Source organism: Loxodonta africana, chromosome 12, assembly GCF_030014295.1.
Source record: "Loxodonta africana isolate mLoxAfr1 chromosome 12, mLoxAfr1.hap2, whole genome shotgun sequence".
Lineage (NCBI taxonomy): Eukaryota > Metazoa > Chordata > Mammalia > Proboscidea > Elephantidae > Loxodonta > Loxodonta africana.
In genome coordinates this window covers 40,605,704-40,626,275 of record NC_087353.1, presented here as the reverse complement: position 1 = coordinate 40,626,275, position 20,572 = coordinate 40,605,704, and the positions used below count along the sequence as shown (strand labels likewise).

Here is a 20,572-nt window from a genome sequence, read left to right as displayed (position 1 = left end):
TTCTAATTGTCTGCGTCTCTGGGAACCAATATTGTATAAATAATCCAGAGTTGGTTATATTTTTTGACAGTGATACAGGGAGACTAGCCCTATCAGGTATTAAAACACATTGTTGCCACTGAGTTGCCTCTAACTCATGGTGACCCCACGTGTGTCACAACAGAATGGTGCTCCACAGGGTTTTCAACGTATGATTTTTTTTTTAAGTAGATCACCAGGCCTTTCTTCAGAGGCCCCTCGGGGTGGACTCAAACCACCAGCCTTTTGGTTAGCGGCCAAGCATGTTAACTATTTGCACTACCCAGGGACACCAAAATATATTGGAGTGCCCCGGTAAGTAAAACAGTGTAGTCCTAGGACCTGAATTGACAAAACTGACAAATGCAACAGGAAAGACTCAAATAAATATATAAATTAGGTATGTGATAAAGCTGTCATCACCAGTCAGTAAGGAATGGTATCACGACAAGTGATTAGCCACCTGGAAAAATTAAGAGTTGAATTCCTATCTTGCACTACACGCTAAGGTAAAATCCAAATAGCTCAAAAGTCTTAAGTGTAAAAAAATGAAACTATAAAGATATCTTTGGAACATGTAAAGAATTCCTTTAGAACCTTGGGATGAAGAAGGGATTTTTAACTATGAGTCAAAATCAAGACGCCATCAAGAAAACTGTCAAATTCAACAGCATGAAATTTTAAAATATCTGCATGACAAAAATCCATAAGCAAGGTTAAACATTAAACCAGTTTAAAATATTTGCAGTTTATGAAACAAAGGGCTAATCTCCCTAATATATATAAAAAGTACCTAAAAATTGATGAGGAAAAGACCAACAACTCCAAAAGAAAAGTGAATAGAGGATATTAGCATACACTTCATAAACAAGAAAATACCAAATGTCTCTCACACATAAAAATAGACTCAACTTCAGGCAGAAGAGAAATGCAAGATAAAAGCACAATGAGATACCATTTCTCCCTGATACTACTGACAAAAATCCAAGGCTATGGAGAAACAAGTACTCACATACATCACTGCTGGGAGCAAAAATTGGTACAGTGTCTAAGCAGAGCAATTTGGTAATATCTATCAAAATTACAAATGCACTCATTATCCTAATCCATGGTCAATACTAACGTCACTAATGGTAGATCAACTAGATAATATATTTTCCTTTATAATGCAATGTGAAGTATGCACTTGTACCTGTGAATTATTCTGGCAAAAATGTGTACACGGAATTCATAAGTCTGTGGCTATAATTTACAGGCAATATAGGGCCAGAGAAGCAAGCTAAATATAAAAAATGTAAACCCAGAAAGTGAGACATTGTGGAAGGGGATCTTAGTAGATCAGAGAGACTGGAGGAACTTAATTTAACAATCAGATGCAATGCCTGGTCCTATACTGCATTGCCTGGTTTGGACAAAGCTACTGTAAAAAATATCTTTGGAAAACTGGGGAAATCTGAATGTGATCCAGATATTTGGGTGAGATGAACTTTATTAAAATTGAAAGGTGCAGGTTGCTGATCTCTCTCTCTCTCTCTCAGTATATATACATACTGAAATTGAAAGGTAGAAAGAGAGAGAAAAGATCCAGAAAACCATACGCTTAATCTCTGGTGGTAGGTATATGATGTTTTTATTTTACTTTTTGTTGTGATATTTTCTGATTTTCTATAGTGTACATGTATTTCTTCTGTAATAACAAGTTCAGAATTTATCCTACAGATACACCCACACATATGCAAAGTGCTACAATGACATAAGTACTCACATCATGTCAATGTCTAAACATCCATCCACAGGGACTGATTAAATAAATCGTGGTACACCCATGCAAGGAAGTATGTACTAGGCAGCTTAAGAATAACGTGAAAGCTCACCATGAACTGAGAAGGTCTTCAAGATCTAGAACAGTGTGTACAGAATGCTATCTTTTGTGTAAAAGCCAAAGGGATGAAAATACTTTTTTGTGTTTGCTTATATATGCATCAAAAAATTCTGGAAGAAACAAATCGTGGTTACAGGTGAGTAGAAGATGAACCAGACAAGTTGGGGAGGGAGAAAGGCTTTTGGCTGTATACTCTTTTGGGGGTGAAGGAAGTGGAAACAGTTAAAAGTACTGTCTTTACAAAAATATTAGTAATAAAAGAGTTGGTCATATTTTGTAGCAGTTTCTGCCCCTGCAAAAGAGAAGAGTATACATCCATCCCTATTTTCAGTACAGAAGAGCCCAGAAGAAGCGCTGAGCATGCCGGCGTACCGATTGATCTTCCTCTTCTGCTGGGATTTAATCACTGTGCTCTCTTCATCTCTCTTCTTCAACACCTGGAAGTTGTACTCTAACTTCTCTTGGTTTAGCTGATAAGTTGCCTTCATCTGCTGAAGCTGTTGCTCAAGAATCTAAAGATTAAAGGAATAATAATAATTGGCCCTGGTATAATTTTTTGTGCCTGAAGCCTCCTGAAGTTTGTTCTGGAGTTGTGTCCGAGAAACTTTAGGGACAAGTGTCTCCAACTAAATTCTTGGGAAATCTATCATTAGAGCGAAGTTAAAGGTCAACCAGATAAAACACAAATCATTCAGTTGCAAGGTTAAAGACTATGAATCTAAAGCCTAAGAAAGATTATACTTAGAGCTTTCAAGTCCAACTAACTCTAGGACTTTGAACCAGATCATTTAGAGATATGAGAAAACCCACTAGAAGCACGATAAAATTAATATTGCCACAAAAACCTGAAATTTTCCCACTCTGGCTTTACAAAGTGGCAGTGTGTTTAGAAAACCATGTTCATTTTAGAGGAGGACAGACTCAGTCATCCCTGCTTTTTGGATTTCCATTAGCTGTGTTCATTCATTCAACAAATATTTACTGAGTGTCTAATATATGTCCTGGTGGTACACTGGTTAAGATCTTGGCTGCTAACCAAGAGGTCAGCAGTTGGAAGCCACCAGCTGCTCCTTGAAACCCTATGGGGCAGTTCTACTCTGTCATATAGCATCACTATGAGTTGGAATGGATTTGACAGCAATGGGTTTGGTTTTGTTTTTTGTTTTTTTTTTGGACTATACGTCAGAAGGAGCCTTGGTGGCACAGTGGTTAAGTACTGGGCTGCTAACCAAAAGGTCAGCAGTTCAAACACACCAGCTGCTCCGTGGGAAAAAGATGTGGCAGTCTGCTTTCGCAAAGATTGTTGTTGTTAGCTGCCGCCAAGTCAGTTCTGACTCATAGTGACCCTATGCACAACAGAACGAAACACTGCCCGGTACTGTGCCATTCTCACAATTGTTGCTACTATGCTTGAGCCCATTGTTGCGGCTACTGTGTCAATCCATCTCATTGAGGGTCTTCCTCATTTTCAAAGACCCTCTATACCAGGCAATGTTCTGCTGCTATTCATAAGGTTTTCACGGGCTAATTCTTTCCAGAAGTAGACCATCAGGTCCTTCTTCTCAGCCTGTCTTAGTCTGGAAGCTCAGCCGAAACCTGTCTGCCCTGGGGTGACCCTGCTGATATTTGAATACCAGTGGCATAACTTCCAGCATCACAGCAACACACAAGCCCGCACAGTACAACAAACTGACAGACACGTGGGCACCATAAAGATTACAGCCTTGGAAATTCTATGTGGCAGTTCTACCCTGTCCTATGGGTCACTACGAGTTGGAGTCAGAATAACTCAGCGGCACACAACAACAACAATAACCCCTCCCTAGGAGTCATTGGGTGGTGCAGTTAATGGGCTTGGCTGCTAGCCAAAAGGTTGGAGGTTTCAATTCACCCAGAGGCACTTCAGAAGAAAGGCCTGGAGATCTATTTTGAAAAATTAGCACTGAAAACCCTATGGAGTACAGTTCTACTCTGACACACGTGAGGCTGCCATGAGTCAGAATCGACTGTATGGCAACTGGTTTGTATGTGAGGCACTGTTCTGTTGTTGTTGTTGTTAGGTGCCGTTGGGTCGGTTCCGACTCATGGCGACCCCATGCACAACAGAATGAAACACTGCCCAGTCCTGCGCCATCCTTACAATCGTGGCAGCCACTGTGCCGATCCACCTTGTTGAGGGTCTTCCTCTTTTCCGCTGACCCTGTACTCTCCCAAGCACGATGTCCTTCTCCAGGGACTCATCCCTCCTGACAACATGTCCAAAGTATGTAAGACACAGTCTCACCATCCTTGCCTCTAAGGAGCATTCTGGCTGCACTTCCTCCAAGACAGATTTGTTTATTCTTTTGGCAGTCCATGGTATTTTCAATATTCCTCACCAACACCGCAATTCAAAAGCATCAATTCTTCTTCAGTCTTCCTTATTCGTTGTCCAGCACTGTTCTAGGTGCTATGAAAACAATGGTGAAAAAGGCACAGTCCCTGCCCTGTCTAGGAGGAGAGAGACAGATAAACAAGCACCAGTGCAGCAAGATAGGGAACACACAGGGTGTTACATGACCAACGAGAGGAGCAATTTTCTTGGCCTTGAGGACCAGGGAAGGTATCCCTGAAAAGATGGAGTTAGCACGTCTGAGACCTGGAGAACCAATAGAGTTGCTCAGCTGTACAACTGAGAAGAGAGCTCGAGATAGAGGGAACAGCATCATGAAGACACAGAGGAAGAGAGGCTGAGGTGCTTTGGGGAATGGTCAGAGATGAGGCTGAGAGAGCAGCAGGGTCTTACCAAAGTAAGGGTTTAAAGCACTACCCTCAAGGCAATGGAGAGCCACTAAAGATGTTAAGAAGGGGACTGAAATAATCAGTCCGGGCCCTGTAGAAACATCACTCTGACAGAGTGGGGAAAAAAGATTTGTCTTAGTCATCTAGTGCTGCTACAACAGAAATACCAAAAATGGATGGCTTTAACAAAGAGAAATTTATTCCCTCAAAGTCTAGTAGTCTACAAGTCCAAATTCAGGGTGTCAGTTCCAGGAGAAGGCTGTCTGTCTCTGTCAGCTCTGGAGGGAGGTCCTTGTTATCAGCTGTCCCCTGGTCTAGAAGATTCTCTGCACAGGAACCCTGGGTCCAAAGGACACGCTCTGCTCCCAGCACTGTTTTCTTGGTGGTATGAGGTCTCCATGTCTCTCTGCTCGCTTCTCTCTTTTATATCTCAAAGAGACTGGCTTAAGATACTATCTAATCTTGTAGATCTCATCAATATAACTACCAACAATCCATCTCATTAACATCATAGTGACAGGATTTACAACACATAGGAAAATCTTAGCAGATGACAAAACGGTAGACGAGATATAATACTGGGAATCATGACCTAGCCAAGCTGACAGATATTTTTGGGGAGGACACAATTCAATTCATGACAAGTTTAAGAAAGAAAAGACTAGTTGTTGTTGTTAGGTGCCGTCGAGTTCGTTCCAACTCATAGCAACCCTATGCACAACAGAACAAAACACTGTCCGGTCCTGAGCCTTCCTTACAATCGTTGTTATGCTTGAGCCCATTGCTGCAGCCACTGTGTCAATTCACCTCGTTGAGGGTCTTCCTCTTTTCCACTAACCCTGTACTATGCCAAGCATGATGTCCTTCTCCAGGGACTGATCCCTCCTGACAACATATCCAAAGTATAAGACACAGTCCTGCCATCCTTGCCTCTAAGGAACGTTCTGGCTGTACTTCTTCTAAGACAGATTTGTTCGTTCTTTTGGCAGTCCATGGTGTATTCAGTATTCTTCGCCAACACCACAATTCAAAGGCATCAATTCTTCGGTCTTCCTTATTCATTGTCCAGCTCTCACATGCATGTGATGCGATTGAAAATACCATGGCTTGGGTCAGGTGCACCTTAGTCTTCAGGGTGACATCTTTGTTCTTCAACACTTTGAAGAGGTCCTTTGCAAAAGATTTACCCAATGCATTGCACCTTTTGATTTCTTGACTGCTGCTTCCATGGCTGTTGATTGTGGATCTGAGTAAAATGAAATCCTTGACAACTTCAATCTTTTCTCCATTTATCATGATGTTGCTCATTGGTCCAGCTGTGAGGATTTTTGTTTTCTTTATGTTGAGGTGCAATCCATACTGAAGGCTGTGGTCTTTGATCTTCATTAGTAAGTGCTTCAAGTCCTCTTCACTTTTAGCAAGCAAGGTTGTGTCATCTGCATAACGCAGGTTGTCATACTGTTGGGGCTTGCGTGTTGCTGTGATGCTGGAAGATATGCCACCAGTATTCAGATACCAGCAGGGTCACCCATGGAGGACAGGTTTCAGCTGAGCTTCCAGGCTAAGACAGACTAGGAAGAAGAACCCAGCAGTCTACTTCTGAAAAGCATTAGCCAGTGAAAACCATATGAATAGCAGTGGAAAGACTGAAGGCAGGACAAATACAGACAGATTGGCTTACTCTTGCCTCTCCTGAGTGGAAATGCAGGAATGGAGAATAAATTTCAGTGTTACTGGACCGTGATAAAACAGAGGCTCTGTCAAGCCTCCTTTTCATCTCCCTCCACTAGGCTGCAGACCTTTGCCAAGGAATCAACAGAGAAACTGATTCCAAGCAGCTACCACAACTTCCCTTTGGGTCATTGTCAAGGAGGGTAATTGGCTAGAAGGTGAGCCAGAGGAGAATAAAGGCATTGACACATCATTGGGGGCATGTCATTCCCATGCTTGTTGTGGAATCCGATGGTCCCCACATTGTAATACTGAGAGAATTAGTCAAGGGTATTAGAAAAAGGCCCGAGAGCACCCGACAACAACATTATACTTTACTGCAGAAATTCTCTGTAGTGAACAAGTGTTTGAACATCATCTTCAGAACAAAAGCCTACAATACCCATTCTGCAAGATGGTAAATGAAGAGCCATATTGTCACTAAGATGATAAGGATTTGTGCCTCTCAGTTTCTCTGCTTTAGTCAAATATTTATTTTGGCTAAAATATTTTCACAAATACTTTTTTTGTAAAAACTTTTTCTGATTGTGAACGTAATATTTACTCATTATAGACAACTTGGAAAGTACAGCAAAGGAAAAATGAGAAGGAGGAAAAACTAGCCATAACGCCACCACCCAGAAGCAACTTCTGTTAACATATTGGCATTTTTCCCTCTAGTGTTCTTTACATAAACCAAAACCAAACCTGTTGCCATAGAGTCGATTCAGACTCAGAGCAACCCTATAGGAGAGAGCGGAGCTGCCCCATAGTTTCCAAGGAGCCTGGTGGATTTGAACTGCCAACCTCTTGCTTAGCAACCACAGCACTTAACCACTACACCACCAGGGTTTCCATTCTTTATGTAGTTAAGATCAAATGATAGTTACAATGTTATATCCTACTTTTCTCATCTAATATTAGAACCTAAGAATTTTTCATGTTAGTAAACTTTTTTAGTAAACATGTTAGTTTATTAACATTTTAATTAGCTGCCTAATATTTTATCATGTATTATATTTATCATACATTGAATACTTATATTTATCATATATCATAATATTTCATCATTTCCCTACAGCCATATATTCATGTTGTTTTTGATAATTTCAATATTATAAAATAGCACTGGAATAATTGTATATAAAACCTCCTGGGCATTTTGTATTATTTCCTTAAGGTAGAGTCTCAGAAGTAAAATTACTAGATCAAAGATTCTCAATAAATTGCTTCCCCAAAGAGCACATTATGGTGTGCACTCCCATTGCCATGTGTGAACATGCCCACACCCTGTAGCACTGAGCACTGTGCAGGCGGGCCACGAAGTTCTGAGTGCGCCCTTGGGTGGGGCACTTGGTGGGGGGCAAGGAGCTCCCAGGAGCTGCGCCTTACTCTTCCTTTCTGAGCATAATTAAAATTTATTTCAAAATTTCTGACTTCAGAAATATCCCAGGGGGCCTATGGAAGATGCTGACAGTGCAGCCTCATTTTAGTGCAATCATCTTGTGTGGTCCCAAGCCAAGTCGTTCGAGGCCCTGTTCCTCCTAGGGATGGCCCTGAGTGTCTGCTAGGAAAAAGGGACTCTCAGCAGTTCTTGCTGCACAGTTGCAATGATTTATGACCCTTCAAATGAAACCAGACCTGCCGCTTCAAATGTGAGCAGCCCTGGTCATGACTGAGCGGGCAGGAATCAGAAGACTAACCAAACATGCGTAGGCTGATCATAAGTAAGGCCACTGGTCTGTGAGGTGGCTAGGCACCAAAGTCCAGTAGAAAAGCTCCACGTTGCATAGTGACGATCTGAGAGTGTAAACACTCACTGGGAAGGAGGGCCTCCAGAGCTGCTCTGAACTGGAATGATACTGAGGGGCTGTGCCCATCATCCCCGGACCAAGAGACTCAGAGTGCCAGCGCATCTGCCCTGATGACTTCCAGAGCACCGTCTTCTTTTCAAGTCACTAACACATTTCTCAAACTTAACTGGTCATAGAACAGTTGTTATATTTATAGCACAGCAAGAGCTCGTAAGTTATAAATGCATGCCAAAGCGGGTGAATTCTCTTGTGAATTTTCTTCTTAAAAGCAGATTATTACATAATAATAACCGTTAATGGTTATGCATTCTTCCTACATAACATTTTAAAAGGAAAAAAAATACTGGCATCACTTCTTTTGTTAGTTTTTCAAAACCACCATTAGCATCTCATCTAGCTAAACACAGTTTGCAAAGCCCTGGCCTAAGGTAATCGGGTCCTGTCTTTTTCTTTGTGACCTGAAAGAACATATATCTGTACTGATTTTATAAGAAAAAAAAAGTTGCCACTTGATTGTTCTCATTTATATTTCTTTGCTTGAGAATACAGTTGAATATTGACTAGTCATTTTTATTTCCTCACCTGGAAAATGTTTGCTCCTGTTCTTTACTAGAGCTGCTTCTTAGGAGACCCACGCCTGGGGGGCTGCCAATGCGGCAGACACCCTGGCTTCCCCTCTCTATCCATAGCAGACTCAACCACTCCTCCACCACACTTCTGTCCCAAGACAGAAGAGCTACTTCTCTAACCACATGCTGTCTTCATGTTTATGATGCCACTTCAGAGTTCCTGGCAGTGGAGCTGAACTTATAGAACTAAAAACAGTCTTATGCATCTCTGAGTTCAGAGTCTACAGCAGGTAATTACATGATGTACACTAAAACCCAGTGCCATCGAGTCGATTCCGACTCATAGTACTCATCGTTTATTTTTAACACCTTGTACTCATGAGAAAGTCCCTGTGTTGCTCAAATGGTTAAGCACTTGACTACTAACCAAAAGGTTGGCCATTCAAACCCACCTAGAGGCACCTCAGAAGAAAGGCCTGGTGATCCGCTTCTAAAAGATCATAGCCTTGAAAACCCTATGGAGCAATTCTACTCTGCACACATGGGGTTGCTATGAGTCAAAATCGGCTTGCAGCAACTGGATTTTGGCTTGGTTATATTCATGATAATTTTGGCAGCAGTGACTTTATGTTAATTATCTCAAGTTTTAGTATCAATATATAGTCATCCTTGATTGTCATATATTGAATATAACTTTAACTGATTTTTTAAAATATCTGTGTTTCTTCTCAATTATCCAAAGATATTTTGCAAAGTTGTACTTGATGTTCCCAAGACCAATGGCAAAGCATCATGTTTGAGTTTTGCAAATAATTAATAAAGGTTACAACCTAACTTGCCACAAAAGACCATCATTACTAAAGGTACCACAGGGTTGATTACACCTTTCCCTCTTTTTCCTGAGGCAGTAGGAGCTTCTCAACAGCTGCTTTCAGGTGCCATTTTCTATCCACAGCCTCAGGAAAATGCCTTAAACCAGTTGCCATTGAGTTGATTTTCAGACGTAGAGGTGCCTTTCTTCTGAGGCACCTCTGAGTGGACTCAAATTACCAAGCTTTTGGTTAGCAGCTAAGCGCTTAACTGTTTGTACCACCCAGGAACTCTTATCAACACTCTAGCAGAACGGAAATTAAAAACAGTCTTTCCATCTGTCCTTCTCAGTTGATTCCAGAGACCCCAGTGGGCCTCCTCACCATCAATCTCAACACTGGGATGGGGTCCCACTATTCCTGTTTAGAGACATAAGACTGACAATTTCATGTCCAGGCCACACTCTTGCTTACCTCTTTCTTCGCTGTCACTCACTCCTTTCTACTATTTATGTAGATTTATTTCTTCCTCAACAGACTGTAAATTTCTTGAAGGCTGGGACTGTATCTTGTTTATCTTTGTGATTTGCTAATGGTAAATTCGCAATATTTGTTAAATAATTTATACTTATTTTTTCTGATTAATATTCTGATGTTAAAGGTAACAGCCTCTCAATTTAACTGCACCATTTTACAATTTTAAATGACCATGTAAGGCCTAAAAATAAATACATTTGCTTCTTGCATCAAGAACTAAGTGTTTCAAGCTGAAGCCAACATGGTGCCCTAGACAGGTGCACCGCACCATCCCTCTGGAGCAAAGACCTGAAAAACTGAGTAAAACAGACGCCAACATCAATCTTGGAACCCTAAGCATCAAATAAAGGGATAAGGAACTGGATCAAACATTGAATGGAAGAAGAAACTCATGGAAAACAGAGAATGAGGAGAGGCACAGAGTGGAGGTCCCCCGCCTGCTAACACAGCAGTGTGGCCACTTTGAAACAGCCAGCAGTGACCCCAGACAGGGAATACAGAAAGGCAACTTCACAAGCTTCCAACAAGAGACAGAGCACCCAGTAGCCAGAGAAACATCCTTTCCCACCACTCACCCTTCTGGTGAGTAGAAGCAAGAACCCCCATCCCAGCAGCCTGCCACCAAAGTCCACAATACAAGCCCCTCCCTTGGCTCACCCAACCCCCTCCTGCTGTGGGCTTTTTTCCCTTTCCTTTTTTAAATTTTCTTTCCTTTCTTCCTTTTCTTCTTCCTCCCATGTAGCCCTGTAAGCTACCTTCACCCCCCTACCTGTCAGGCCCCACCAGGCCACCATGGCTACAGTGTCACTGACACTCAGGCCCACCCCTCCCCGCCTACCACTTGACCAGCTGCCGAATATTGGAAAGGAAGCCCATAACACTCCCTGTTCGACACTCCTGCTCATCTGACAAGGGGCTATAAACATTCCCACATTGCTGAACCAACATCAGGAGGCAAACAGCCCTCACCCAGTCCACCCTCAACAATCTCACCAAACCAGTGTACATAGATACAGGCTCACTCTGCCTGCTGCTGTCCTGCCCACCTGGACACAGTGGTGAGAGCTATCATGCCCATAGGTGAGAAAGCAGCAGAGCACACCTGGCCCACCCACCCTGACATATGAAAACAAAGGAAAAAACAGGATGAAAGAAATGAATATACAATCAATAAATAAAGAAAATAAATCTTTAATGTCTCAGAGACAGCAGACAATATCAAAACATATTAAAAAAAAAAAAATGCAAGACAAGATGGCTCCAGTGAGTGACCAAAATAAAGAATCAGATAACCTTCTGGTAGAAGAAAAGGCAGGCCTGATACGAAATTGAAAAGACTAATATTTAGGGCTCCCCAAGAGATTAGGAAAGAGATCAAAGAAAACAAAGACAAAATCACGGACAATAGATAAAAACATAGCCAAAACAAAGAAAAAGCAATAGAAGGATTCAGGAAAATAATACAAGAATAAAACATCAAAATAAATGAATAAGAAATCAGACAAAAACAGCAACTAGAAATCCAAATGATAAAGAACAAAATGTCAGAAATAAACAACTCAACAGAAGGTTTTAGGAGCAAATTTGAAAAAATGGCAGACAGAATCAGTGAGATTGAAGAAAAATCCATGGATATCAACTTTGTTTGAAGAAAAATCAGAGAAAAGAATGAAGAAAACCTAAGAATTATGTGGGAAACAATCAAGAGCAAAAATTTGTGCATGATTGGAGTTCCAGAACAAGGGGAGAAAATGGAAAACACAGAGAAGATTGTTGAAGATTTGTTAGCAGAAAATGTCCCAAATATCATGAAAGACAAAAACCTGACCATCCAAGAAGCTCAACAAATCTCATATAGGATAGACCCCAAAAGAAAGTCACAAAGACATATCATAAGCACACTTGCCAAAACCAAAGACAATGAAAGAATCCTGAGAGCAGCTCATGAAAAACTAAAACTCTCTCACAAAGGGGGAACAATAAGAATAAACTCTGATTACGTGGCAGAAACTATGCAGGCAAGAAGGCAGTGGGAACCGTGGAAGAAAAAAAACAGTCAACCAAGAAAAATAACATACGCTGCAAAACTCTCTCTCAAATACAATGGTGAAATTAGGATATTTCCAGATAAACAGAAATTAAGGGAATTCGTAAAAACCAAACCAAACTTACAAGAAATATTAAAGGGAACTGTAGGTTTTTTTTTTTTTTTTTTTTTTGTAGGTTAGAGAACTAACAACATCAGACAACAACCTGAGTCTAGGATACAGAGCAGCATCAGCCAGATACCAACCTAAGTAAAGAACTCTGAATAGTAAAACAAAGCTAAATGACTTAAAACAGGGAACCAGAGATGTCACTCAGTAAATGATGACACCAAAACAATAAAAGTTTGAATAAATGGTGTAGTTATAGAATTTTCAAATGTAGAGAAAGTCAATGTGATATCAAGTAACAAAACACTGGTTCAAACTTAGGAAGGTAAGGGTAAATTTCAAGGTACCATAAAGAAAGTTAACAAACCTACTCACCGAAATAAAAAAGGAAAACATAAAGACTCAGTAAACACAAAATCTATGATAACAAAACAAAAGAAAATCCACAAACAAAAGGAACTCAGCACAGGAAAGGAAGAGGAACAAAGAAAACATCAGCACCACAAAAAAAGGAAGAACGATATGACAGCAATAAACTCATACATGTCAATAATCACACTGAATGTAACTGGCTTAAATGCACTCGTAAAGAGACAGAGAGTGGCAGAATGGATAAAAGAAAAAAAAAATGACCCACCAACAACAAACCCAAAACAACCTACAAAAAACATACCTTAGACACAAAGACATGCACATATTAAAAACCAAAGGATGGAAAAAAATATATCAAGCAAACAGTAACCAAAAAAGGGAAGAAGTGCCAATACTAATAATCTCAGATAAAACAGACTTTAAGGCAAAATTCACCATAAAAGACAGAAAAGGGCATTATATAATAATTAAAGGGACAATCCACTAAGAAGACATAAGCTTAAAAAATGTGTACACACCCAATGACAGGGCTCCAAAATACATAAAATAAACTCTAACAGCACTGAAAAGAGAACTAGACATTTCAACGGTAATAGTAGGAGATTTTAACACACCACTCTTGGTAAAGGACAGAACATCTAGAAAGAAACTCAACAAAAGTACAGAAGATCAAAAGACCACAATCAACCAACTTGGCCTCATAGACATATATAGAACTCTCCATCCAACAGCAGCGAAGTATACATTCTTTTCCAATGCACGTGGAACATTCTCCAGAATAGACCACATTTTAGGCCACAAATCAACCCTCAATAAAATCCAAAGGATCGAAATAATACAAAGCACTGTCTCTGATCCTGCCATAAAAGTAGAAATCAAAAAAGAAGCCAAAATAAATAAAGAACCCAAACCCACTGCTGTCGAGTCGACTTTGACTCATAGCTTCCCTATAGGACAGAGTAGAACTGCCCCATAGAGTTTCAACGGAGCACCTGGTGGATTCGAACTGCCGACTTTTTGGTTAGCAGCCATAGCTCTTAACCTCTATGCCACCAGGTTTTCCATTACAGGAAGAGCATGGAAAAAAATCAAATACATGGAAACTGAATAACGCCTTGCTTAAAAACAACTGGGTAATAGAAGAAATCAGAGGGAATAAAAAAATTCCTAGAGTCAAATGAGAATGAAAACACTTTGTACCAAAACCTTTGGTACACAGCAAAAGCAGTGCTCAGAAGTCAATTTATAGGAATAAACACACACATTAAAAAAAAAAAAGAACAGGTCAAAAACAAAATGTTAGCCCTCAACTCAATAAATAGAAAGATAACAGAAAAAGAAAGCCACAGGAACCAGAAGAAAGAAAAAAATAAAGATTAGAGCACAAATAAATGAAATAGAGGACAGAAAAAACAAGAGAATCAATAAGACCAAAAGTTGGTTCTTTGAAAAGATTGACAGAGTTGACAAACCACTGGCCGAAATGACAAAAGAAAAACAGGAGAGAAAGCAAGTAACCCAAATAAGAAATGAGATGCGGACATTACAATAGACCCAACTGAAGTAAAAATGGATCATAAGAGCCCACTATAAAAAATTATCCTCTAACAAATTTGAGAACCTAGAGGAAATGGACAAATCTCTAGAAACAAACTACCTACCTACATTAACACATCTGAACAGACCCATAACAAGAGAAGAGATTGAAGAGGTAATAATTAAAAAAAAAAAAAAAAAGCCCTGGCCTGGACAGCTTCACTGAAGAATTCTACCAAACATTCAGAAAAGAGCTCACACCAGTACTACTCAAATTATTTTATAGCATTGAAAAGGAAGGAATGCTGCTGAATTCATTCTATGAAGCCAGCATAATCCTGATATCAAAGTCAGGCAAAGACTCCACAAAAAACAAAATTACAAACCAATATCTCTCATGAATATAGATGCAAAAATCCTCAACAAAAATCTAGTCAACAGAATTTAGCATCACATCAAAAAAAGAATGCACCACAACCAAGCAGGATTCATACCAGGTATGCAAGGATGGCTCAACACTGGAAAATCAATCAATCAATCAATGGAATCTACCGCATAAATAAAACAAATGAAAATAATCACATGATCATCTTAATCGGTGCAGAAAAGGCATTTGTTGAAGTCCAACAATGATTCCTGATAAAAGCCCTCAATAAAATAGTAATAGAAGGAAAATTTCTCAACATAATAAAGGACATCTATACAAAATCAACAGCCAACATCATTCTCAATGGAGAGAGGCTGAAAGCATTCCCTTTGAGAACAGGAACAAGACAAGGATGGTTTTTATCACCACTCCTATGTAACATTGTGCTGGAAGTCCTAGCTAGAGCAATAAGGCAACAAAAAGGAATAAAGTGCATCCAAATTGGAAACAAAAAAGTAAAACTATCCCTATTGACAAATGATATGACATTCTACATAGAGAACCCCAAAGATTCCACAAGAAAACTACTGGAACTAATAGAAAGATCTAGCAGAGTACAAGATCAATATACGAAAGTCAGTTGGGTCCTTCTACACCAACAAAGAGAACTTGGAAAAGGAAATCAGGAAAATGATACCCTTTATAATAGCCCTTAAAAAGACAAAATACTTAGGAATAAATCTAACCAGGAACGTAAAAGACCTATACAAAGTAAACTACAAAACACTACTGCAAGAAACCAAAAGCAAGCTACATAAATGGAAAAACATACCACACTCATGGACAGGAAGAGCCAACATTATGAAAATGTCATTTCTACTCAAAGCCATCTACAGATATAATCCAGTCCCCATCCAAATACCAACAGCATTCTTTAATAAGACGGAAAAACTAATCACCAACATTATGTGGAAAGAAAAGAGGCCCTAGATAAGCATTATTGAAGAAAAAGAACAAAACAGGAGACGTCACACTATCTGATCTCAGAACCTACTATACAGCCACAGTAGTCAAAACAGCCTGGTACTGGTACAACCACGGACACGTAGACCAGTGGAACTGAATGGAGAACCCAGATATAAATCCATCCTTCTACGGTCAGCTGATCTTTGACCAAAAACCAAAGTCCATTAAATGGGGAAAAGATTGTCTTTTTAACAACCGGTCCTGGCAAAACTGGATGTCTATCTGTAAAAAAATGAAACAGGACCCATACTTCACACCATAAACAAAAACTAACTCGAAATGTATCAAACACCTAATTATAAAACCTAAAACAAAAAAGATCATGGAAGAAAAAATAGGGACAACTCTAGAGGCCTTAATAAAAAAATAAAAAATCATGGAAGAAAAAATAGGGACAACTCTAGAGGCCTTAATACATAGCACAAATAGAATACAAACCATAACTAACAATGCATAAACACCAGAAGATAAACTAAATAACTGGGAGCTCCTAAAAATCAAACACTTAGGTTCATCAAAAGACTTCACAAAGGAGTAAAAAGAGAACCTACAGACTAGGGAAAAAGTTTTGTCTACGATGTATCTGACAAGGGTCTAATCTCTAAAATCTGTAAGATACTTCAACACTTCAACAACAAAAAGACAAATAATCCAATTTAAAAAATGGGCAAAGGACATGAACAGACACTTCACCAAAGAAGACATTCAGGCAGCTAACAGACACATGAGGAAATGCCTAAGATCATTAGCCATTAGAGAAATGTCAATCAAAACTACGATGAGATACCATCTCACCCTGACATTACTGGCCCTAATCAAAAAATAGAAAATAACAAACATGGGAGAGGTTTCAAGGAGATTGGAACTCTTATGCCCTGCTGGTGGGGATGTAAAATGGTACAACCACTATGGAAAATGCAATATGGTGTCTCCTTAAGAAGCTAGAAATAGAAACACCATATGATCCAGCAATCCCACTCTTAGGAATATATCCTAGAGAAATAAAAGCTGTCACATGACTAGACATATGCACACCCAAGTTCATTGCAGTATTAGTCACAATAGCAAAAAGATGGAAACAACGTAAGTGCCCATCAACAAGAGAATGGATAAACAAATCATGGTACATACACACAATGGAATACTATGCAACGGTAAGAGCAATGATGAATTCTCAAAATATCTCAAACATGGGTGGATCTGGAGGGCATTATGCTGAATGAAATAACTCAATCACAACATGACAAATATTGTATGAGACCACTATTATAAAAACTCGCGAAAAGGTTTACATAGAAAAAAAATCTTTGGTGGTTACTAGACAGGGGAGGGCTGGGAAGGGGAAATCACTAACTAGATAGTGGACAAGTATTACCTCTGGTGAAGGGAAAGACAACACTCAATATAGGTGAAGTCAGCACAACGTAACCAAGGCAGAGTCACAGAAGCTTCCTAGACACATCCAAACACCTTGAGTAACCAAGTTACTGGGGCTGAGGGCTAGGGACCATGGTCTTAGGGGACATCTAGGCCAAATGGCATAACATAGTTCATAAAGAAACTATTCTGCATCCTGCTTTGGTGAGGAGCGTCTGAGGTCTTAAAAACTTGCAAGTGGCCATCTAAGATACACCTATGGGTCCCATTCCGTCTGGAGCAAAGGAGACTGAAGGAAACCAAAGACACAAGGAAAATACTAGTTCAAAGGACTAATGGACCACATGAACCACAGCCTCCACCACAGTGGGCCCAGAAGAACTAGATGGTGCCTGTCTACCGCCACTCACCACCCTGACAGGGATCCCAATAAAGGGTCCCAGAGAAAGCTGGAGAAAAACGTACGACAAGATTCAAATTCACAAAAAAAGACCAGACTTACCGGTCTGACAGAGACTGCAGGAACTCCCGAGACTATGGCCCCCTGTCACCCTGCTAACTCAGAACTGAAGCTACTCCAAAGTCTACCTTTCAGCCATAGATTAGATAGGCCTATAAAACAAACAATGACACCTGTGAGGAACATGCTTCTTAGTTCCATCAAGTATATGAGACCAAATGAGCAACGCCTGTATGAAGCAAAGACAAGGAGGCAGGAAGTGACAGGAAAACTGGACGAATGGATACGGGGAGCCCAGGGTGGGAAGGGGGAGAGTGCCGACACAGTGCGCAGATTGCAACCAATGTCACAAAATTTGCACTGTAAACTTTCACCTAAAGCATAATAAAATTAAGGAAGAAAGAAATATTCCCTATTACTTGGGAAAGGTACAGTGCTGGGAAGCAGATTTGGAAAAAAAAGGCTAAGTGTTTCTATCAGTTTTTTGGGGGGGGGCGGGGGGCATGAGTGGCAAAATTCCTTTCACGGGCAAGCTGATAGGCTCCTCTTTGTACCAGTCGTTAATAAGGGGCCCTTCGCTAGCAGTGAGCACTTGGAAAGTATACATTCTTCCTTACTTCTTGTACTTTACCTGTTAAACCCAATCTATGTGTATTGGATCCACTTCTTGCCATATTTCAGAACTAACACAGTGCTACGAATTAATGGGAAAGGGCAAATTTGGTGTGTTTAGTTATATGCCGGATTTTCTTGACAAAAATGATGCTATTTAATGTCCAGTGAATGCACACCTAAAAGGCACTATGATAAATTTAATCTCATTAATATATTCCACATATCACAATATGGGTAGTCCTTGGTTTGATTATCTTTTTACAAAGGGTGTAGCGTGGTCCAGTGTACTTTTGGTTTCCATTCTAACACAGGAAAGCACTCTTATGCAGAGGATCCACATATACTCCCCCACCCTGAATACCTCCACCTTTCTGCCTCCCACATACATACACTCTACCATGAGACCATCTGGGCGGGCTGAGCCAGGACAGCCAGGTCTCCCTGGCTCCCTGCCTCTCTGCTCCTCCCCTTCCTCTCTTACCTCCCTCCTCCCCTTCAGTCTCCTCCGGCTGTAGCATGGTTTAACTTTGCTCAAGTGTTCGGACACTGGATTAAGAACATGAGATTCTGTATATCTCAGTGTTTGAAGCCAATGGTATGTAGTTTTGTCACATAAATTATCATAGAACCAGATAAGTTCAGAAAAAAAAAAATCAGGCCACTTAACAATAGTCATTTTCCTGAAAATCAAAATATGTACACCCCACATGAGTAGACTGCCCTTTTACAGACTTCTACTGGTCTTTGTTGGTTGGTAACTCTTATTTCCATTACATTAATATAAGAAGGGCACAGGAAAATGTTCAAGACTGGTAATATTTGTAGTCTAATGGAGGTTTTTATTTAACCTAAATTATATAAAGCTACAGGAGAAATGGAAACCCTGGTTGCGTAGTGGTTAAGTGCTATGGCTGCTAACCAAAACGTTGGCAGTTCAAATCCACCAGGTGCTCCTTGGAAGCTCTATGGGGCAGTTCTACTTTGTCCTATAAGGGTTGCTATGAGTCGGAATCGACTCAATGGAAACGGGTTTTTTTTGTTGTTGTTTTTTTTTTAACAGGAGAAGTAAGAACCGAAATTTTACCAAAGGCTATGTAGAAAGTTTTAATCTGACACATTTCTCTCGACAGAGCCTAAAATGAATAGACCATGCGTGAACATTAAGATGTAATTACATCTAAAAGTAGTTAGAGATGCTTTTCTTTAACTGGCATTAAAACACAGAGTCCAGACTTGGGAAGGACTTTAGAAACCAGAAAGTCTAACCTCCTTCACACTGCAGGAATTCCTCTTCAACAATGAAGACAGACCATCATTGAGCCTTTGAATACTTTGAGATAAAGCACTCTTTGTTTTGGGGGATGACCCTTTTTATTACTGTATAGCTCTAACTATTAGAAGGTTCTTTGACGGTAAGCCAGAATCTCCCTTGCTGCAGTCTCCATCAGTCAGAGGGGTGCTTGGAATACTGGGAAGGATATAGGCTTTTAAGCCAGGCAGACCTTGGGTTTGAACCCAGGGTCTACTACTTACTAAATACATAGCGTTGTCCCTGAGCCTCAGTTTTATGATCTATAAACTGCTGTTAGTGATATCTCCATTCCTTGCTACTGTGAGGGTTGGAGATACTGTGTGCTAAGTGCCTGGGTCACGGTAGATGCTCATTAGATGGTAACTGTTAGTAGTAGCAGTGTTCCTAGCATTGGTCCGCTGACACAGCTAACCTTTCCCTCGAGACACTTCCCTTTGCTAGGCTAAAATGCACAGTTCCTTCAACTATTCCTCATATGTCATGGTTTCCAGACCCCTTATGCACCTTGGTAGTTTTCCACTGGTTTATTAAGGAAAGTATTCCTCCATGTATATCTTGTACATGAGCTCCTTCAGATATGAACATTAAAAAGAAAGTAAAATTAATAAATACTTGTGGAGTGGACCAACTCCAGAACATTATGGGTAGCCCCTCAGGACGACATATTCACAGGTGCCCTCCATCTGCTCTGCCATCCAGACGCCTCAGTGAGGAACAACTGTCAAACCTGCACGTCCTGCTCCAGCTTAATCTTGATTGTGTTGTACTCTTCACAATCCCAGATCCTCTGCTTGCTTAGCTGCTTCTCATATTCCTCTACTTTCTTAATGCGGTTTACAAGATACTCCAGCTGAAGGCAGGGAAGACAAAGGGAAAGTCAGATATAGTCCTTGCCTCAATCCTCCAAGGGCTTGTCAAGCGTGACACAGTGGAGGGTTTGAAAGTTTCATGACTCCAGAGGGAGTCTGACAGCTCTCAGAAGCCCCTCTGCCCAAGACTTTGAACTCTCAAGCCATTGCTTATCTCACTTATGAGGGTCCTTACTCTAGAAACTCCAAGAGGAATGCTGCATTAAGAAATTACATGCAGGCTCTGCAGTCAGGTGTTTGTGTTTCTAAAAAATCCATTAGATCTTGATCAAGTCACTTCTTTGTTCTTTACATCTGTGAAATGAAATGACAACCTCATACCCTTTTAAAAGCGTGTCTTAAAACACTTTCTTGGGCCTTGG

At 40.3% G+C, this 20,572-nt stretch overlaps 1 protein-coding gene across 1 annotated transcript in view; it reads right to left on the bottom strand.

Annotated features, from left to right (window-relative positions):
- DRC1 (dynein regulatory complex subunit 1) overlaps positions 1-20,572 on the bottom strand; it is a 66,888-nt gene that overhangs the window by 19,441 nt on the left and 26,875 nt on the right. The window contains exons 7-8 of the mRNA XM_064294762.1: positions 20,069-20,191; positions 2,273-2,412 (exon numbers count right to left, since the gene is read on the bottom strand). Coding sequence (XP_064150832.1) covers positions 2,273-2,412; positions 20,069-20,191 — 263 coding nt within the window. The remainder of the gene's footprint in view (positions 1-2,272; positions 2,413-20,068; positions 20,192-20,572) is intronic.